Genomic DNA, 22,798 nt, shown 5'->3' on the forward strand with positions numbered 1-22,798 from the left:
CCGTCTCGGCCTCCCAAAGTGCTGGGATTACAGGCTTGAGCCACCGCGCCCGGCCCCAGGCTGGTTTTTAACTCCTGGACTGAAGCGATCCTCCCACCTCTGCCTCCCAAAGTGCTGGGATTACAGGCATGAGCCACTGCTCCCAGTAGAGACCTGTGTTATGAGGATTATCCAGTCCAAATCCAAGTTGATTATTTCTCTACCACCAAGCTTTTTTTTTTTCTTTTTTTTTCTTTGCTCTGTCTCCTAGGCTGGAGTGCAGTGCCATGATCATGGCTCACTGTAGCCTCAATCTCCAAGGCACAAGTGATCCTCCCACCTCAGCTCCCTGAGTAGCTGAGACTACAAGCATGCACCATTACACATGGCTAGCTTTTTAATTTTTTGTAGATACGGAGTCTCACTATGTTGCCCAGGCTGGTCTGAAACTCCTGGCCTTAAGAGATCCTCCCACCCCTGCCTCCCAAAGTGCCGGGATTATAGGGGTGAGCCACTGCTTGGCCTCTACCACCAAACTTTTTACTCTTCCTGTAGTCTACCTGTAGTCACCCAAAGAGTGGTCTTCAGCCCCATTTTTTCTCTTTAGAGAACTTCCCTGATCTGTGATGAAACCTTGTCTCCTCTCTCTTTAAAATATCTTCTCTCAAATCTGACTTTACTGATACTGTTTGATCTCATTTATGGATAATTTAAATAATCTTTTCATTTCAGACATTAAACACTATCTCTTTGAGAATCACTCAACTGAGTTGTTGGGGATACTTAAAACACAGTCCTTGTTTTGTTTTCTCCGCCCTGCTATCAAACACTGAATTTATTCCTTTTATCTTAATGTATGTTTGTACCTTTTAACCCACTTCTCTTCATTCTCCTCCTCTCTCTGCCACAGCCCTTTTTTAATTTTTATTTTTTTGAGACCGGGCCTCACTCTGTCACCCAGGCTGGAGTGCAGTGGCATAATTGCAGCTCACTGCAGCTTTGACCTCCCAGGTTCAAGCCATCTTCCCACCTCAGCCTCCCAAGTAGCTGGGCTACAGGCATGCACCACCATGTCCGACTAATTTTTAAATTTTTAATAGAGACAGGGTCTCTCACTGTGTTGCCCAGGCTGGTCTTGAACTCTTGGGTTCAAGTGATCCTCCCACTTTGATTTCCCAAAGTGCTGGGATTACAGGCGTGAGCCACTACACCTGGTCAGTTCTTACTGATATCAGTATACACATAAGTGATCCTTCTGACACTACTCAGTAAGTTCTGTGAGGAACTCTCCTGTAAGATTTTGTCTACCACCTTACCTCAGTCACCTACTTCCATGGTTGTACCCTAACCAGGGCTTCTTGAACTATCCATTGTGAAGGACCAGTATATTTTTATTTCTAGTCCACTGTGGATTGATTATTTTATAACATATGATAAAAATTGATTACTAGGAAGTTGAAATACTGATTTCGATTGTTGTAACAATATAAAGTTGTTATAAGTTTCTCAGTAATTACTCAGTTTCTATACTTTTTTTTTTTCTTTTTGAGATGGAATCTCGCTCTGTCACCCAGGCTGGAGTGCAGTGGTGCGGTCTCGGCTCACTGCAACTTCCACCTCCCGGGTTCAAGCCATTCTCCTGCCTCAGCCTCCCGAGTAGCTGGGGTTACAGGCACGTGCCACCGTGTCCGGCTAATTTTTGTATTTTCTGTGGAGACAGGGTTTCACCATGTTGGCTAGGCTGGTCTTGAACTCCTGACTTCATGATCCACCTGCCTTGGCCTCCCAAAGTGCTGGGATTACAGGCGTGAGCCACGGCGCCCTGCCTTCTATATTTCTTTCACTGCAGGTGTACATTGATTTACAGACAACACTTTTAGTAGCATTGTTTTAGATCCTGTCAGTTATCAATAACTGTAACCCTTCCATAATCTGTTTCATTCACAGCACTCTTGGATTCTATCTTTCTAGCTCATTCTTTACAGTACCCTGATTTCAATATTTTTTGGCTCTGTTGAGATGTCCATTCCATTGACCTATCCCATTTTTAGTGCTCTGTACCTTCTTGATGTGATCATTAGAATGATTTCCTTGCATACCCTCTTGCTTCTTTCTTGCTTTGTTCTACTTGTTGGGCAAAACTAAAATTCTGGTTAAATCCAAGATTTACCTTGTTGCACTTGGATTTATGCAGCTGAACTTGAAAGGAGAAAAACATATACATATATACCAGTCTTTAAGTTCATGGCTACAATCCTTAGAGTGGGCCCTTACTATTGCCTGGAAATTATTTTATAGTATATTGTACTTACCTGGTCCCTTCACTTTCCTAGTACTGTTTCACACCTAGTCCTCTGATCAACTTCAGCACTACCTCATTCATCCTCACCTTAACTGATGACCTTGCTTTATACCTTAAGAAATTTGCAATCCAAAGAAAACATACACAGATTCTTATAATGTTTATCGTTAGTCCATGCAAAATTAGAATGATGCCTTTTTTCTTGATAATACTTTTTGTGTTAAGGTCTGTTTTGCTTATTGCAGATAGAGATGAATCAGCTGGGATGGTAGTTGATTATATGATTTTCTTTTCTTAAATCTTTTTTTTCTTTTCTTTTTTTTTTTTTTTTTGAGACAGTCTTGCTCTGTTGCCCAGGCTGGAGTGCAATGGCGTGATCTCGGCTCATTGCAACCTCTGCCTCCCAGGTTCAAACGATTCTCCTGCCTCAGCCTCCTGAGTAGCTGGGATTACAGGCGCGTGCCACTACACCTGGCTAATTTTTGTATTTTTGGTAGAGACAGGGTTTCGCCATGTTGGCCAAGATGGTCTCGAACTTCTGACCTCAGGTGATCCACCTTCCTCAGCCTCCTAGAGTGCTGGGATTACAGGCGTGAGCCACAGTGCCTGGCCTAGATCTAGTTTTCTCAACTTTGCCCTGGCTTAATCTCTGTTCTCAAACTAGTATGGTATTTGCTCCTAGGACAACTCTAGTATTTCCAGGTTGTTTTATGTCCAGTTTTTAGCTCACTGTTGTGTCTGTGTTGGGAGGTACACTTTGAGTTTTTCTTACTTTGTTGATAGTTCGCAAAATATTAAAAATGTTGTAATTTCCTCAGGATCTAGTTGCCCTTTTTGGGTAGCATGCACGCTAGCTGATAAGTGCCCTACTAGCACCCGTGTACTTGTAGTATAGAAAAGGCATTCAACATAGAAAAGGCATTTATTTGTGTGTAGTTAGCATGAACTCAGCGTTTTAGTTAAGGATGAAATAAGATGTTTTCAAATAACTGCTGCATTAGTGTCATTGGAGGGATTATAGAGAAGGAAGAGACTATATTTGTTGGGAGAGATTGTGTGCACTATATTTGTGTGGAGAGGCTGAAGAAGTTGGATCACCTGAGGTCGGGAGTTTTGAGACCAGCCTGACCAACATGGCGAAACCCCGTCTCTACTAAAAATACAAAAATTAGCTGGGCGTAGTGGCGGTTGCCTATAATCTCGGCTACTCAGAAGGTTAAAGGAGGAGAATTGCTTGAACCTGGGAGGCAGAGGTTGCAGTGAACCGAGATCGCTCCACTGAATTCCAGCCTGGGCAACAGAGTGAGACTTGGTCTCAAAAAATAAAACTAGATCTGATATTCTTGCCATTTTTGTTACTGTTGGAGAATGAAATAGAAATATGTAGATCATGTAGATATGAAGGACTTGGAGGGAATACTGTTTTACTTCCACCAGAATGACTAAAATAAATGCCTGAAACAAACAAAAAACCAACAATACTAGTGCTGGTAAAGTGTGAAAAAAACAGAGACTCTCCAGACATTGTTGGCAGGAGGACAAATTGATGGAAGCATTTGGGAAAACTTTCTAGTAAAGCTGAACATAAGCATATTCTGTGACTTAATCTAGGAGTTGTATTAACTCCTGGGTATATATACAACAGAAACATGTGCAAACGTGCACCAGAAGACATGTATGAAACTTTTCATGAATGCATTGCTCATGATGTCCCAAACTGAAAAAAATCACAAATGTCTATCAAGAGTAGAATGGATAGATAAATTGTGATATAGTTATACAGTGGAATACTTTCTAGTAATGAAAATAAGCTGCTGTTGCATACTGTTGCATGGATAAGCTTCAGAGACATTGTTGAACTAAAGAAACTTGACACAAAAATAAAAGAACAGGCAAAATGATTTGTGATAAATGTCAAATAGTGGTTACTTTCTAGGGTGGATAGTGACTAGAGGGGACACGAGGGATGCTTCTGGGGTGTTGGGAATGTTCTGTATATGGTCATTACATAGATAAGTTCATTTTATATGAATGTGTCAAGATGCACACTTAATGATGTGCATTTCTTTTTTTTCCTGGAGACAGAGTCTCGCTCTGTTCGCCCAGGCTGGAGCGCAGTGGCCAGATGTCAGTTCACTGCAAGCTCTGCCTCCTGGGTTTATTGCCATTCTCCTGCCTCAGCCTCCCAAGTAGCTGGGACTACAGGTGCCCGCCAACATGTCTGGCTAGTTTTTTGTATTTTTTAGCAGAGATGGGGTTTCACTGTGTTAGCCAGGATGGTCTCGATCTCCTGACCTCGTGATCCGCCCGTCTCGGCCTCACAAAGTGCTGGGACTACAGGCTTGAGCCACCGTGCCCAGCCACGATGTGCATTTCTTTGTGGTAATATTACAATCAAATTTTTCTTAAGGTTTTTTGTTGTTTTTTTTTGAGACAGTCTCACTCTGTTGTCCAGGCTAGAGTGCAAGGACACGATCTCAACCTCCGCCTCCGCCTCTGCCTCCCAGGTTCAAGTGATTCTTGTGCCTCAGCTTCCTGAGTAGCTGGGATTATAGGCATGCACTACCATGCCCAACTAATTTTTGTATTTTCAGTAGAGATGGGGTTTTGCCGTGTTGCCCAGGCTGGTCACGAACTCCTGGGCTCAAGTGATCTACCCGCCTCGGCTTCCCAAAGTACTGGGATTGCAGGCGGGAGCTACCACAACCCCCAAAATGTTTAAGGAGTCTGACTGATTTGATTTAAAGAGCAGAGAACTCAGCCCCTAGTTTGTTTTTGAGTGGGCTTATATTCCTTTTGAGAATTTGTGGGCATACATTGAGTTTTTACGGGAAGGGAAGTGGGTAGGAATTTAAATATTGAAAGTAAGAATAGACCTGCATGGAAAGTTGATCTGTAGTATGTGTCTTATAGACTTGTTTTTATGTTCTTTTTTTTTTTTCTGTCACAGTTACAGAATTTTTAGTATCAATTTTATATAAACTGAAAGACTGCAGTAATCTTAGAAAAAATTGTGGTAAATTCTATGCAGAATACCTTGTTCTCTCATTCTCTCAAGGGAGATTGGTATACACCCTATCCACTGGGTGTTGAAGCTAAATTAGATAAGCAGCAGAAGGTGTCCTGCTAGGCCCAGTCTTAGATTGCAAATGAATCAACAGGATCAATCACCTGTTAGGCTTTCTTTTTCTTTTTTTGTAAGCCTGAATTTCTGTGACAGGAAAAGTACTATAGCCTCTTGTATGCAAAGGCTTTGTTTTGTTAGCAAAACATTGACTTTCTTTAAAGTTGCCTTTCTTTTTTGGTCTAAGTAGAAAGCATTATTTAGTTCAGAGTATTGTTTTGTAAAATAAAGAAACATCAAATTCATAAATTACCTAATATTAATACTTTTGCATGTGGAGCAGCAATATAAGTTAACTGGTTTATGTAGACCATATTTGAGGCATTAGCTGCTTGTGTTTCTTACAGTTCTAGGTTGGTAATGTAAAATAAATAGGTGCAAGAATGCTAGCAATTAGAATACCCTATTTTACATGAGTGTAGAGGAAAATCTTACTTAGAAACTATCATTTAACGGGCTGTGCTTTTGTCAGTTTATGGTGTCAACTTGTGGTTTCAACTGAAAAGGAAAAGGGCCTGTGGCAACAATAAACTTGTAACAGCAGATGACTTTTTTCGTTCCTTAAATTAGGAAGGAGGATACAGTTTTAGTTTATTGGTTTTTTTCCCCCTTCTTTTTTTTTTTTGGAGATGGAGTCTCACTCTGTCGCCCAGGCTGGAGTGCAGTGGTGCGATCTTGGCTCACTGAAACTTCTGCCTTCTGGGTTCAAGTTACTCTCCTGCCCCAGGCTGCTGAGTAGCTGGGACTACAGGAGCCCACTACCACGCCTGGCTAATTTTTTGTATTTTAGTAGAGATGGGGTTTCACCATGTTGCCCACTCTGGTCTCGAACTCCTGAGCTCAAACAATCTGCCTGCCTTGGCCTCCCAGAGTGCTAGGATTGTAGGAGTGAGCCACCGTACCTGGCCTATTTGTTTGTTTTAATGGGAGCATTATGTCATTTTAGTGATGTTAAAGGATGGTTAATGGTGGTTGTTCACAGGTAATACGGAAAGGGGTAAAAAATAAGTCTTAGTTTATTGAGTGCTTAATGATTTTATACAATGCTGTGTCTAAATCTTCAGGAGGATTTCCGGTAGTGCTTGATTTTTGGTAAGATTCCATTAATCATGGTCCTTTCTTACAATCTAAGTCTACAGGAAGTTGTTAACAGTCTAAGAAGAGCATTTCGAGAAGGAATGTTTTCTCTGTGTTTTATGGGTATATCTTATTTCCCTCCAAAAATAATTCCTTGCCTGTCAGTTTATATATGAAAACAATTGATTCACATCTTTTGAACTTTATGTTAAAGTCTCTTCTGTGTTCACTGTGGTTTTTCCCTGGATGAATTGATGTATTTAGCCATCACCTGTCCTTATATCAATGATGTCAAAATCTGTATTTCTATATTTTTGAGACCTGTGGATTGTTTTGTTTTGTATTTTCAAGACAGGGTCTCACTCTGTTGCCCAGGTGGGCATTATTTAATTCAGTACTGCAGTCCCGGCTCACTGCAGCCTTGACCTCGTCGGCTTACACCATCCTCCCACCTTAGCCTCCCTAGTAGCTGGTACTACAGGCACGTGCTACCATGCTCAGCTAATTTTTTTATATTTTTTTCTATAGGTGGGTTTTTTTTTTTTGTTTTTTGAGACAGAGTCTCGCTGTCTTGCCCAGTCTGGAGTGCAGTGGCGTAATCTCAGCTCACTGCAAGCTCCACCTCCCGGGTTTACGCCATTCTCCTGCCTCAGCCTCCCGAGTAGCTGGGACTACAGGCGCCCGCCACCACGTCTGGCTAATGTTTTGTATTTTTAGTAGAGACAGGGTTTCACTGTGTTAGCTAGGATGGTCTCGATCTCCCTACCTTGTGATCGACCCACCTCTGCCTCCCAAAGTGCTGGGATTACAGGCATGAGCCACTGCTCCCAGTAGAGACCTGTGTTATGAGGATTATCCAGTCCAAATCCAAGTTGATTATTTCTCTACCACCAAGCTTTTTTTTTTTCTTTTTTTTTCTTTGCTCTGTCTCCTAGGCTGGAGTGCAGTGCCATGATCATGGCTCACTGTAGCCTCAATCTCCAAGGCACAAGTGATCCTCCCACCTCAGCTCCCTGAGTAGCTGAGACTACAAGCATGCACCATTACACATGGCTAGCTTTTTAATTTTTTGTAGATACGGAGTCTCACTATGTTGCCCAGGCTGGTCTGAAACTCCTGGCCTTAAGAGATCCTCCCACCCCTGCCTCCCAAAGTGCCGGGATTATAGGGGTGAGCCACTGCTTGGCCTCTACCACCAAACTTTTTACTCTTCCTGTAGTCTACCTGTAGTCACCCAAAGAGTGGTCTTCAGCCCCATTTTTTCTCTTTAGAGAACTTCCCTGATCTGTGATGAAACCTTGTCTCCTCTCTCTTTAAAATATCTTCTCTCAAATCTGACTTTACTGATACTGTTTGATCTCATTTATGGATAATTTAAATAATCTTTTCATTTCAGACATTAAACACTATCTCTTTGAGAATCACTCAACTGAGTTGTTGGGGATACTTAAAACACAGTCCTTGTTTTGTTTTCTCCGCCCTGCTATCAAACACTGAATTTATTCCTTTTATCTTAATGTATGTTTGTACCTTTTAACCCACTTCTCTTCATTCTCCTCCTCTCTCTGCCACAGCCCTTTTTTAATTTTTATTTTTTTGAGACCGGGCCTCACTCTGTCACCCAGGCTGGAGTGCAGTGGCATAATTGCAGCTCACTGCAGCTTTGACCTCCCAGGTTCAAGCCATCTTCCCACCTCAGCCTCCCAAGTAGCTGGGCTACAGGCATGCACCACCATGTCCGACTAATTTTTAAATTTTTAATAGAGACAGGGTCTCTCACTGTGTTGCCCAGGCTGGTCTTGAACTCTTGGGTTCAAGTGATCCTCCCACTTTGATTTCCCAAAGTGCTGGGATTACAGGCGTGAGCCACTACACCTGGTCAGTTCTTACTGATATCAGTATACACATAAGTGATCCTTCTGACACTACTCAGTAAGTTCTGTGAGGAACTCTCCTGTAAGATTTTGTCTACCACCTTACCCCAGTCACCTACTTCCATGGTTGTACCCTAACCAGGGCTTCTTGAACTATCCATTGTGAAGGACCAGTATATTTTTATTTCTAGTCCACTGTGGATTGATTATTTTATAACATATGATAAAAATTGATTACTAGGAAGTTGAAATACTGATTTCGATTGTTGTAACAATATAAAGTTGTTATAAGTTTCTCAGTAATTACTCAGTTTCTATACTTTTTTTTTTTCTTTTTGAGATGGAATCTCGCTCTGTCACCCAGGCTGGAGTGCAGTGGTGCGGTCTCGGCTCACTGCAACTTCCACCTCCCGGGTTCAAGCCATTCTCCTGCCTCAGCCTCCCGAGTAGCTGGGGTTACAGGCACGTGCCACCGTGTCCGGCTAATTTTTGTATTTTCTGTGGAGACAGGGTTTCACCATGTTGGCTAGGCTGGTCTTGAACTCCTGACTTCATGATCCACCTGCCTTGGCCTCCCAAAGTGCTGGGATTACAGGCGTGAGCCACGGCGCCCTGCCTTCTATATTTCTTTCACTGCAGGTGTACATTGATTTACAGACAACACTTTTAGTAGCATTGTTTTAGATCCTGTCAGTTATCAATAACTGTAACCCTTCCATAATCTGTTTCATTCACAGCACTCTTGGATTCTATCTTTCTAGCTCATTCTTTACAGTACCCTGATTTCAATATTTTTTGGCTCTGTTGAGATGTCCATTCCATTGACCTATCCCATTTTTAGTGCTCTGTACCTTCTTGATGTGATCATTAGAATGATTTCCTTGCATACCCTCTTGCTTCTTTCTTGCTTTGTTCTACTTGTTGGGCAAAACTAAAATTCTGGTTAAATCCAAGATTTACCTTGTTGCACTTGGATTTATGCAGCTGAACTTGAAAGGAGAAAAACATATACATATATACCAGTCTTTAAGTTCATGGCTACAATCCTTAGAGTGGGCCCTTACTATTGCCTGGAAATTATTTTATAGTATATTGTACTTACCTGGTCCCTTCACTTTCCTAGTACTGTTTCACACCTAGTCCTCTGATCAACTTCAGCACTACCTCATTCATCCTCACCTTAACTGATGACCTTGCTTTATACCTTAAGAAATTTGCAATCCAAAGAAAACATACACAGATTCTTATAATGTTTATCGTTAGTCCATGCAAAATTAGAATGATGCCTTTTTTCTTGATAATACTTTTTGTGTTAAGGTCTGTTTTGCTTATTGCAGATAGAGATGAATCAGCTGGGATGGTAGTTGATTATATGATTTTCTTTTCTTAAATCTTTTTTTTCTTTTCTTTTTTTTTTGAGATGAAGTCTCGCTCTGTTGCCAGGCTAGAGTGCAGTGGCTTGATCTCAGCTCACTGCAGCCTCTGCCTCCCAAGTTCAAGCGGTTCTCCTGCTTCAGCACCCCTAGTAGCTGGAGTTACAGGCATGCGCCACCATGCCCAGCTAATTTTTGTATTTTTAGTAGAGACAAGGTTTCACCGTGTTGGCCTGGATGGTCTGGATCTCTTGACCTTGTGATCCACCCAACTCGGCCTTCCAAATGCTGGGATTACAGGCATGAGCCACCGTGCCTGGCTCTGTTCTTAAATTTTTTATGTGTCCTTATGTATGTGAAGTAGACATCAGCCAGTTACAGTATACAGTTACTTAACTACAATTGTGCAAAGCACAGTGAAGGAGGATAATGTGGGTAATATGCATTTCCTAGGGGTAATATTAGTATGCAATTTTATCAAAGGCTAAAAATATTAGCCTGTATTATTACCAAAGGATTATTCCAATTTCTGAGGGGTAGCCAGCAAGAGGATAGGCACAAAATGAAAATGACTGTGAAAGGCCAGAGATCTGGAAAAAACTCTTTTTATGTGATATTCTTGGTAGTTGGAGGGAGCTAGGGGGTGAGTGGCCCAAGATGAAAACTAGAAAGGTGGGCAGGGGTTTTGAGCAGGGGAAAGCAATCACATTTTTCCTCTTAAGTTTGTGTTAATGGTCCCATAGTTTGGAAATTGAGCATTGTGAATTGTTCTGACTGTATGAATTATTGTACTCAGCAGTTTTAATCTCTGTCAGATTCTCTGTAGCAGATGTTACAACACTTCTCCATTTTTTTTTTAACAAACCCCCAAGCCTGCCTTCTTTTTCACTTTGTATTAAGCTTTGCTGACCAAGAAGGAGGTCTAATAAGAACTTCCTCAACTTTTCTCTTCCAGATTTTCACAAGTAGCCTTATTCAGCTTTATGCTTTACACTCCCTGTCTCCTGTTTGAGCATTGTATACTGCTTAAATTCCATGGTTTAACTCTGAACTGTACGCATCTTTTGTTGTCTTAGTTTCTTAAAGAGTACAAGGACTAAAAAGTGAATTCATTTTCATTGTCCATAATTAACAACCTGTTTTTTTTTTTTTTTTTTTAAAGATGGAGTCTCGCTCTGTCACTCAGGCTGGAGCGTAATGGCGTGGTCTTGGCTCACTGCAACCTCCGCCTCCTGGGTTCAAGCGATTCTCCCGCCTCAGCCTCCCGAATAGCTTGGACTACAGGCGTCCGCCACCACACCTGGCTAATTTTTGTATTTTTAGTAGAGACGGGATTTCACTATGTTGGCCAGGCTGGTCTCGAACCCCTGACCTTGTGATCCATCCGCCTGGGCCTCCCAAAGTGCTGGGATTACAGGCGTGAGCCATCACACCTGGCCAACAACATGTTTTTTCAGATTGTTGCATATAATCTGTTTTCCTCCACATTCACCACTGATCAGAAAGCAATATATAATCCCTTTTTAAAGGGAGAGAAAAACATCAGATAAATCTCAACTTGCCTTTACCTGTCCTCCTCTACCCTGTCTTCTAGGACTTTAAAAATTACTTTCTCTCATAAAGATAACATATTTACCTTGTAGAAATATTGCTCTACTTACTGTATGGAAAACAGGTTGGTGCATAGGAGAAAGACTGAGTCTGAAGAGAGACAGTGATGGTAGTCAGTACTATTGAAAATAAATGATGGAGGTTGTGTCTAGAGTGCTCTGTGACAGCAGAGATAGAGAATAGTGGACAGACTAGAAAACTGTTAAGGAGGTGGGATTGATAGGAGTTAGTGAATGATGGAAGTGTGAATGATGGGATGCAGTAAGTAAAGAACAAGGCATTGTTAAAGATAACTCAGGTTTTTGACGCGAGCAACTGAGATAGTAGCAATAGTGCTATATACTGAGCTAGAGAAAGCCAGAGAAGGAGCAGAGTAGGGTAGATCAGAGATGATCTGGATTTGGATATGATGGGATTATGGTACCTTTCCAAAATCTAAATACAGATGTCAGCTGGGTATTTGGGTGGACTGGTATAGAGTTCAGAGATCTGAGCTGGAGAAATAAAATTACTAGTCTAGGGATGGTATTGGAAAATGTGGGTTTTGGGTATTGGGCCAGGCATGGTGGCTCACACCTGTAATCCTAGCACTTTGGGAGGCCGAGGTGTGTCGATCACTTGAACTCAGGAGTCTGTAACCAGCCTGGGCAACATGGTGAAACCCCGTCTCTACAAAAAACACAAAAATTAGCCAGGCATGGTGGCTTGTGCCTGTAGTCTCAGCTACTTCAGGGGGCTGAGGCGGGAGGGGGGTGGGAATAACTGGGCCAAGGAGGCAGAGGTTACAGTGAGCCAAGATGGCGCCCCTGCACTCCAGCCTGGGTGACAGAGTGAGACCCTGTTTTAAAAAAAAAAAAAAAGAAGAGCTCATGTTGGTGGATGGGAAAAGGACCTAGATGTAGGACTAAATCCTGAGATTTGGTAGAGGAAGTTAAGCCTACAAAGTAGACTGAGAAGGACCAGCCAGAAGAATAGAGAAATCTTGAAGCCAAAGAAAAGCATTAATTGGTTTAAAGAACAGAGAGTGTCGTCAGGCATAAAATGCTGCTTAAATATTAAGTAAGATTAGGGCCAAAATATGTTGGATTTAGAGATAGAGAGGTCATTAATGACCCTGGTAATAACTGTTCCACTGGTTTTTTTGTTTTTGTTTTTTGAGACAGGGTCTTGCTCTGTCACCCAGCCTGGAACGTACTGATGCAAACACGGCTCGTGGCAGCCCTGACTCCCTGGGCTCAAGGCATCCTCCTTGCTCAGTCTCCCTAGTAGCTGGAACCACAGCATGTGCCACATGCCCAGCTAATTTTTAAATATTTTGTAGAGATAGGGTCTTGCCATGTTGCCTAGGCTTCTTCCACTGGTTTGATAGAAGGAGATGTCAGGTTGGATTGGGTTGCAGAAGGGAGTGTGAGAGTTAAGGAAATAGAAGTTTATACAGCTCTCATAATAAGATCGACTGTGAAAGAAGAGCATGATACCTAGAGAGGGAGATGTGAGATTGAAGGTGATAGGTCGAAGGAGGATTTCAAAAATGAATGAATGAATGTTCCAGTTGGATGTGACAGGTGGACGAGAGCCAAGGAATAATCAATAATGTAAGGTTCTAGGGAAATGAGAGGGGGATGAGCTCTAGTATTCATGTAGAGGAGGTTGCGTTTAGATTGGAGGGAAGAACAGCATGGGGGAAAGTGCTGTTCTAATAGGAAAAATGTTGTATATTTATTACTTCACTGAATGTAAATTTACTGTCAGCGTTAACCCAGAGGGTTGATAACCTTTTATGCCATTTATGTGATGCAATTCCTATTTGACAATTATATCATTTTATACTGCTAGCTACTTGACTGTTCCTACCAGAAAAACCTATTTTTTCCCTTGACCAAAAACAATATATGCAGTAAATAATCTGGTCATTTGGAAATACTAATCTTTATGTATGACATCATTTCCCCCTGTGGTTAGCGCACTTTGTTTTTATTCCACTGCAGGGAGTTTAGTCAGAGCTTATGTTTTCACTTTCTGTGACTTTTTTCTCCTGTATTTAATTAATTATAGCAAAATTCCACTATAGGGAGAAAGCATAGTAGAATTCATTGACTAAACTTGACCCAAAGAGTAGTCTAGTGTTATGGCCCAAAAAAAGCACAACTCCTTTTTCTTCAGAAGACTTTTATGTCAGAGTGGATTTTTTGAATAGATAATGCTTGTATACATTACGAATTCAAGAGATACAAAACTGCATACCGCACTGTCTTCTCCTGTTCCCTTATTCACCTGCTTTCCTTCCAAGTTGGTATTACTATTTTCTTAAGTTTGTTTCCAAAGTCTGTGCATCTACAGGTAAACTCATGTAAATTTAGTTTTGTTATTTATTTACATAAATGCTATAATGTATCTTTTTTCATTAAAATTGGCGTGAGAGCTGTTTCTTATCTCTCTGTATAAAATGCTTTTTCTTTTTTTAATGGCCACATTGTGTGAACATACCGTGATGAACTAACTTGTGTCCTATTTATGGTCAATACTAGTCTTTTGTGATTGATTTGAGCATATTTAAGTGGTTTTAACTGCAATACCAGTTACTAATTTAGGTAGTAGAAATTAAATCTCAGTTAACACTCAGATTTAAGGAACTTGAAAGATAATTATTAAATTGAATGATGTGCCCTATTGTCATTTTTTTTTAAACAGGGAAAAACAATCTAGATTTACTTGTGTCATCCACACAACTTATTTCTTGAAGAAACAAGAGTTGTATGGTCATTTTAACAAATTTACTTTTCAGTCTGATGCTGTATTATGTACTTTGAAAATATCCAGTGCTGCCTTCTTTCACACATTGAGACTTTGATGCTTGTCCTATATAGCTGACATTAATTTCGTCTGAGTATATTTTCTCAGATATTTTAGCCGTAAGAAGAATTTTTTTTTTTGAGACGGAGTCTCACTTTGTCACCCAGGCTGGAGTGCAGTGGTGCGACCTCGGCTCACTGCAAGCTCTGCCTCCTGGGTTCAAGTGATTCTCCTGCTTCAGCCTCCTAAGTAGCTGAGATTACAGGTGCTGCCACCATGCCCGGCTAATTTTTGTATTTTTAGTAGAGATGGGGTTTCACTATCTTGGCCAGGCTGGTCTTGAGCTCCTGATCTTGTGATCCACCTGCCTCGGCCTCCCTGGGAATACAAGTGTGAGTCACCGTGCCCGACCTTGAGAAGAATCTTTATTCCAGAATATACAACTTGAATCTCCATAATATAATTAACTCTCATTTTTATTCAGTTAGAAAATCTTGGTCCCCTCCACTGCTAAATTTGGCTTAAAAAAAAGAACTTGGGTTTATTCCTCATACCTGGGGGTATTTTGTATCTATGAATATTTTATTTCATGTTTGTATTGCCAGCATGCTTTATGTATAACAGTCTCCATTGGTTTAACTGTTACTCGCTCTGTTGGCTTTCAGAGGTGTTACATTTTTTTGTAATGGTGTCAGAAAAAATATTTATGCTGATTTTCACTGAGCTCCAACATTAGTACTATAATTGATACAAATATGTGAAGTAGGCTGCACACAATATTGTTTTATTTATTTTTTATTTATTTTATTTATTTTTGAGATGGAGTCTTGCTCTGTCACCCAAGCTGGAGCACAGTGGCATTATCTTGGCTCACTGCAACCTCCGCCTCCCAGGTTCAAGCGGTTCTTTTGCCTCAGCCTCCCGAGTAGCTGGGACTACAGGTGCTCGCCACCATGCCTGGCCAATTTTTGTATTTTTAGTAGAGATGGGGTTTCACCATGTTGGCCAGACTGGTCTCAAACTCCCGACCTCAGGTGATCCACCCACCTCCACCTCCCAAAGTGCTGGGATAACAGGTGTGAGCCACCACTCCTGGCCTAGGATTGTTTTAAATTAACAAATGTTTCAGTGGCCACGAATGTTCTGGTTTCCATGAATGTGTTAAGGAAACTTAATCAGAATGCCTGTTTTATCAACAGCTGAGAACAGGGCTATGAAAAACAAAACAGGTGTACAGAATGTTTGTATTAAGCAAAAAGTGGACTTGGCATGTTAGATCTGTTTTAAAGGATTTTTCAAGTATTTCCTAGTTTTTGTCTACTATAGATTGAACTATCAAGGTGACTTGATGGAATGAGACGATGGAAATGCCACATTACACCTAACTAGCATACCGTATAGATTAATGGTTGTGTGTGTCTGTGACCTGTGGACATGATAGTTGCTTTCTGTATTGTAACACTTACAGGGCAAGTTATTTACTTGCTTTCCATATTTAGCATCCTCTTTAAAAACCACCAGATTTTCAATAGGTTCTTGGAAACCGCAACTTTAAATGGAACAAGATACTGCTGGTCTTTGAATGATGTCCTTTAGTTATAACGTTAATGAAAAAATTGGTTTTGTTAAACGTCATTCACTTAAAGTCTCAGTTTGCAAGAACCTATTGACAATGTTAAGTAAGGACTTAACTGTATAGGTCATAAGCTTTTGAGGTTAAATATTATGTCCTGTACCTGTATGGTTAATTGGAGTTGTATCACTCACAGTGGTGGTAGAGTGTTAGGTTTTAAATTTAGCATCCAAAGTGTAAAATGGGTGTAGAGTATTTTCTCTTAAATCCCTTAATTCATTCATAGAATATACCAGGTTTTCTGGGTTCTGTATTTAGTGACCATTGTTGATAAAACATCAGTTTAAACACTAGCCTCACATTCAGCATGATGAGGTATGTGGGAGCTAGGTAGGATTGAGGAAGCATCAGATTCTGGCCTTTCATCTTAATGCTTCACTAGAACAACTCCTATTGAGGGGACTGCAGACAAGTTTGATGCATAGTATTTGGTTGCTCATTTGCCAAATGCATGTAGTTGGAGTGTGCGTGTGTTTTTGTTTTTTTTAAGCATAAGTGTAGGGGCCAGGTGTGGTGGCTTACTCCTATAATCCCAGCAGTTTGGGAGGCCACAGTGGGTGGATCACTTGAGCTCAGGAGTTTGAGACCAGCCTGGGCAACATGGTGAAATCCTGTCTCTACAAAAAATGCAAAAAATTAGCTGGGTCCGGTGGTGTGCACCTGTAGTCCCAGCCATTTGGAAGGCTGAGGCAAGAGAATTGCTTGAGCCACGGCAACGGAGGTTGCAGCTGAGATTGCACCATTGCACTCCAGCCTGGGTGGCGGAGTGAGACCCTGTCTCAAAAAAAAAAAACATTTGATGTTTCTCTGTTGTAACTCCCCTCCTCCTACCTCCTTTCTTTTTGATTTGAATATAAAAGTAGTCATTCCAGGTAATGCATTTCTAGACTAGTGTTAAAGCATTCTTTTTCATTTATATCAAAGTCAATACATGCATATTAATTATATCAGAGTTTTGAAGATTTCTTTCTAGAACACTTTAAATAAAATTGTAAACTGGAAAATGTTCATTACATGTTGGCCTTGCAAGTTCAGTAATAGTGATTAATATTATGGCATTTTTAGTAGCTCAGTATACTTAGATTTTGATAGTATTAATCCTTTGAATTTGACTGTTGATCAGACAAGCAGATAATAATATGTATATATTTTAAAGGCCTGTGTAATGGTAAGTTTTGCCCCACCCACTTATAAAGGTAGGCATGTTGTATTGATCAAATAATCTGGCATTCTGTTTATTGACTTTGTGTGTTTTTGTACAGGTTGCTTTCCTGTTGCATCTTTGATATCATTTCCTAGACTGTACTCCATGATTTAACTTGAAATTCTGAAATGAAGATGGAGGAGTCAGTGGGAAAAGTCGAAGAACTCATTGAGTCCGAAGCCCCACCAAAAGCATCTGAACAAGAGACAGCCAAGGAGGAAGATGGATCTGTAGAACTGGAATCTCAAGTTCAGAAAGATGGTGTAGCAGATTCTACAGTGATTTCTTCAATGCCCTGCTTGTTGATGGAACTGAGAAGGGACTCTTCTGAGTCTCAGTTAGCATCCACGGAGAGTGACAAGCCTACAACTGGCCGAGTTTATGAGAGTGACTCCTCTAATCACTGCATGCTTTCCCCTTCCTCTAGTGGTCACCTGGCTGATTCAGATACATTGTCTTCCGCAGAAGAGAATGAACCTTCTCAGGCAGAAACAGCGGTAGAAGGAGACCCTTCAGGAGTGTCTGGTGCCACAGTTGGGCGCAAGTCTAGGCGGTCCCGATCAGAAAGTGAAACATCCACTATGGCTGCCAAGAAAAACCGGCAATCCAGTGATAAACAGAATGGCCGAGTCGCCAAGGTTAAAGGTCATCGGAGCCAAAAGCACAAGGAGAGGATCAGGCTACTGAGGCAGAAACGGGAGGCTGCTGCAAGGAAGAAATATAACCTGCTGCAGGACAGTAGTACCAGTGATAGTGACCTGACTTGTGACTCAAGCACGAGCTCATCGGATGATGATGAAGAGGTTTCAGGGAGCAGCAAGACAATCACTGCAGAGATACCAGGTAGAGGATGTTTTTTAAACTGACTGTAAAGTACCTGATGGCATTCTCAGCTGTCAGGCTCAGTTAGATGAGTGACACTTGAAAAAATCCAGGAGACCTGCAGCTCTGTGTAAATTTGAAGACTGCAGTCTATTACAAGACATGGCCAATTTATAAAACCTGTTCTGAGGTTTCCAGTGCACTTTAGCACATCAGGAAAAAAAAAAAAATTAAATGGTTAATGATAGGGACAAGATTATTTTTAAGTAATGGAATTTCTCACAAGTCTCTCTGTAACACATTACATGAACTCCCATCATTGCCTTTTTAGCACTGCTTAGATTTAATACTCACTGTTCAGCATCATTACTGAGTACATTCTCCTCAGGAATAGGCACCTTGCTTTATTATATAGCCACTGCACTCGAGCTTATAGTGTCTGAAATAACACATTCTATCTTTTGTTAAAGTTTTCTAATAATTTTTCCTCCAAAAACAGTAGTTTTATGTGTTTTACCCCATATTCAATGCATGATAAGCTAGTTATCCTTGTTACAAATCTTTCTATCTTGTCACTCATATTGAAAAGAATGTCTTTCTGAAAAATTTTCCATTAGTTTCCCAAGCTTTAAAAAAGTTTGTTAGAAATCTGCTTGTTCTAGCTCTCATTGGTATAAGGGTCTGTAATTTATTACATATTTAGTAAATCTGCTTTTCCCATATTACTGCATCTGGTACTGTGTACTATAATACAAAGGCAGTCTTGAGATTTCATAGTGGAAGAAAGATGTATCTGAATGGCTCTTAAGTAGTGAATTCTTATTATCCAAGAGATCCTTACGATATGATCAGGAACATTTTGTAAACTATATGGCATTGAATAGGTCATGGCAGTATTATTTATTGCCACATTGAAGAAGGGCAAGTTCTGATTTTCTAAAGTTTTATGGGTGACTATGGTTTTTTTTCTCTCTGGTTTTCTGAAAGCTTTCTGTATCTACATGTGAAGACAGCATATTGCTGATATACAAAGACTATTTCAAGAAAAATCATATTGGTTAATGAAATCTATAGCTTCCCAAAGTTATATAAATTCAGTAAGAAGAATGATTGGTTTTAAAGCACTTTATAGGTGTTGAAGTTCTGATAGTAAGTCTCGTTCATATAATATAAATATGAATCTCAAACAATCTTTAGAAATGCTTTTTACTGTTTTAATATCTCTGTTGAATTCCTTTGCTATCGTTCCTTGTAATAAAACTACTGGGAAGGGGATTTCAATGAAGCTCATCAGTTAAATGCATGAGAGAAACAGACTTTGGGATTGTTCTAAGGCAGGTTTTAGGTATGTATTTTAGTTTTACGTGTAATAATATTTTTAAGAAAACCGTAATACCTGTAAAATTGTGCATTCTTATATCTTGTTCTAACCACTTAATCAAGACCTTGATGGATCTCTTAATACAATACTTAATCCAACTTACTAAACAGGATCTTATGTAATTACCCCATTACTTTGCCTTTTTATGGAAAGGAAGAAGGTGGGTAAACAAAATTCTCTCTGAAGACAGAATGCTATTGTAAGGTGGCTTGAGAAATGTCTTCATAGGCACTTTCCCTGTTTTGCTTAAATAGGTTAGATGTGCTTTGTTCATATTTTCCTAATCTTCTTTCTAATTGAGTATCTTGACTACTGCTTAAAACTTAAAACACCAGTGGTCTATTTCTTGTCTCTTCTGAATTGTGTACTAACTGAACACCGAAGTAAATTAATTTAAATCTATAGTTTGGTTTCTCTTATTCACACCATTTAGTAAGTTTGTGGCTTTTGAAAATACGTATAGTTTTCTAAGGTAATCCTGGAGAATCAAATGGTAGATTGAGGTATAGGACCACTGTATATGACTGCCTGTGTGTGTGCTGGCAGTTTTGGGAGGTGCCATTACCATGAGACAGGTATAAATGATCTTTACTGGAATTACGCAAAGCAGCAAAGATGGAACAACCTAGAGTTCAAATATTAGGAATTTCATTTCAATTGTCCATATTGTTGTCTCTTGAAAAATTGTGACATTGTGAATTTTTAATGTAACAGTGATGTATCTTTCAGTTTCCTGAGTCACCTTATGACTTTGGGGAAGAGAGGAGGCACACTCAACCTTATAGTAAGAGCAGTTGTCGAAAAGTTGCATAAATTGTAAAGGTAGGATAAATTATGAACTGACTTGAGTTCAACAACATGGACATTCAGGTGAACTTAAGCTGGATGGGCCTAACAGAATCTCTTGGATGTCGGAACATTAATTCAGCTGTTTACACAGAATGGAAACCAAGTGGAAAAGTAAAAACCAATTATTGCCATCCTCTTTCATTAAGGTGCAACCCATTTAGTAATTCAGAAAATACTCTTTATAAGCTTTTGTTCGGGCTCAGCTTAAAAGTTGAAGGCGTTATCTTAAATAATTCCTATTAGGGTATCCTAATACCTTAATCCTAAATGTTATGTCAAATAATTGTAACTGTTAATGCATTTTCTCTTTTAGAGAGTGCAAATAATTAATAACGCAGACCAGTATAGTGCGCGATCATACTTTGAGTTTGATATCTGGGCAACAGATGTTTATGATGGTTTTCAAAGTCAGCAGTTAATTAACTGACAGGCAGCTTAGTATCGGCGCTAGATCATCTCTCCTTGAAGGTTTTGGAAATATATTGATGTTTTAAGAATCTGTTTGGAGGTATCATATCAAAATAATGCTGGCAGTACTTTCATTTGGGAGACTTAGAGATGGGTAAAGGGCATTTTATAGTAAATTTGTAATATTTTATAGTGAATTCATGTAAAAGTACTCTGTGATGGTTATCTTGAATATCAAGGCTTTTATCAAGTGATTTCTTTCTTTTGAGACCGAGTCTTGCTCTGTCACCGGGCTGGCATGCAGTGGTGCGATCTCTGCTCACTGCAACCTCCGCCTCCCAGGTTCAAGTGATTCTCCTGCCTCAGCCTCCCTAGTAGCTGGAACTACAGGCATATGCCACCATGCCCAGCTCATTTTTATGTATTTTTAGTAGAGATGGGGTTTCACCATGTTGGCCAGGATAGTCTTGATCTCCTGACCTCATGATCCACTTGCCTTGGCCTCCCAAAGTGCTGTGGTTACAGGCGTGAGCCTCTGCGCCCAGCCATTATCAAGTGGTTTCTTTATGCATTATCTTTTTGTGCTTTGATCATTCTCTGCAATTTTATGATTAGAGCATTACTTTTAATGGGGGGGCAGTTTCTCTGTAAAATCAGTTTTGAGACTAGGTCTATAAAATCTGTAGTTGGAGGGATTTTGATTTTAATGTAAATAATGGACACTAGCCCTCATTCAGTTTGAAAAAGTTAATTTTCTGAACATACTAACATACATGCATGGGTATACATGATCAGTGGGGAAAAGTTTTTCCAGTAACTGTTTTTCATAAATATTTAGCAGAGTGGACCTCCATACAGGGTAGCTTTATCTTGTCTTTAATGACCTACTTTGTGGTTAAATGCCTATTCACACTGAGGTTCCAAAAATAATACCCCCCATGGTAGGTAAGAGTGAGTTGTCTTGGTTGGTTTGCCTTTGAAAATCTGATTTCTTTTGCAGAATGTCGTTGAGGCTACTGAGGACAGCTGTCTAAGTTTACTTGAATTCTCAATCCATGCAGCCAGGCTAGACCAGCTCAGCCCCACTTCAAGACAGGATCTCAGCACTCATTACTCACCATACATATTTAATGCAGTGAGCTGCATCATGACAAGCTATCATCTTAACTCATAGTTTTTTCTCTGGTAGAGATAATTATACTTATTATACTTGATCAGTTAACTCTTGCTTAAAAATTAAAAAAATATTTTTAAGTGACAAATTATTTGTAGAAATTTTTGAAAATAGAAAAATGTGAAGTAGAAAATTAAAATCACCCATAATTCTGCTTTTGTTAACATTTGAATATGTTGTCTTCTATGATATCTAACAAAATTTGTCTGGATATTGTGTACGTCATCCTTTCCTTCTTAGCATTGCGTTTTGAGCATTTAACTAGAGCACTAAATATTCTCCCTAGAACATACGGATTTTGAATAATTTAGCTAATCATAAAAATAACTTCCCTAATGTTGGTCCTTTCGGCTCTTTTAAGTTTTTGCTATTATGAGTTAAGGGTATGAACATCTAAGGCTCTTGACCGCATACTGGCATACTGCTTTTAAAAAATAATTAAGTTGAGTGCGATGGCTCACGCTTGTAATCCCAGCACTCTGGGAGGCTGAGACAGGTGGTTCACTTGAGGCCAGGAGTTCGAGACCAGCCTGGTGAACATGGTGAAAACCCATCTCTACTAGAAATAACAAAAGTTAGCTGGGCGTAGCAGCATGTGCCTGTAGTCCCAGCTGCTCCAGAGGCTGATGTGGGAGATTGCTTGAGTCCAGGAGGCAGAGGCTGTAGTGAACCGTGATTGAGCCTCTGCACTGCAGCCTGGGTGACAGAGCAAGACTCTGTCTCAAAAAAATCCAAATAAAAACAAAAAAAACTTTATTTCACCCAGGAGCTTGAGTGTTCATGCATTGTATTCTTGCTATGGAATATTAATTTTTTTAAAAAGCTTGCTGATTTGATAGAAGAGTGATATCTTGCCGGTGTGGTGTCTCATGCCTGTAATCCCAGCAGTTTGGGAGGCTGAGGCAGATGGATTACCTGAGGTCAGGAGTTTGAGACCAGCCTGGCCAACATAGTGAAACCCCATCTCTATGGGGAGGGAAAAAAAAAAAAATTGGCCAGGCGTGGTGGCGTGTGTCTGTAATCCCAGCTACTCGGGAGACTGAGGCAGGAGAATTGATTGAACCCGGGAGGCAGATGTTGCAGTGAGCCGAGGTCACACCACTGCACTCCAGCCTGGGTGACAGCAAGACTCTATTAAAAATGGTATTTTGATGTTAATTTGCATTTCTTTGATCACTAGTGAAGTTGAAAAAT

The 22,798-nt window shown here is 40.2% G+C and overlaps 1 protein-coding gene across 2 annotated transcripts in view; it reads left to right on the plus strand.

The window, feature by feature from the left end:
- LOC105516999 (chromosome unknown open reading frame, human C18orf25) overlaps positions 1–22,798 on the plus strand; it is a 97,199-nt gene that overhangs the window by 30,384 nt on the left and 44,017 nt on the right. For both annotated transcript variants that reach the window (XM_011949339.1, XM_011949340.1), the window contains exon 2: positions 17,029–17,813. In XM_011949339.1, coding sequence (XP_011804729.1) covers positions 17,099–17,813 — 715 coding nt within the window. In that variant the 5' untranslated portion in view covers positions 17,029–17,098. The remainder of the gene's footprint in view (positions 1–17,028; positions 17,814–22,798) is intronic.

The sequence above is a fragment of the Colobus angolensis genome, unplaced genomic scaffold, assembly GCF_000951035.1.
Source record: "Colobus angolensis palliatus isolate OR3802 unplaced genomic scaffold, Cang.pa_1.0 Scaffold299, whole genome shotgun sequence".
NCBI lineage: Eukaryota > Metazoa > Chordata > Mammalia > Primates > Cercopithecidae > Colobus > Colobus angolensis.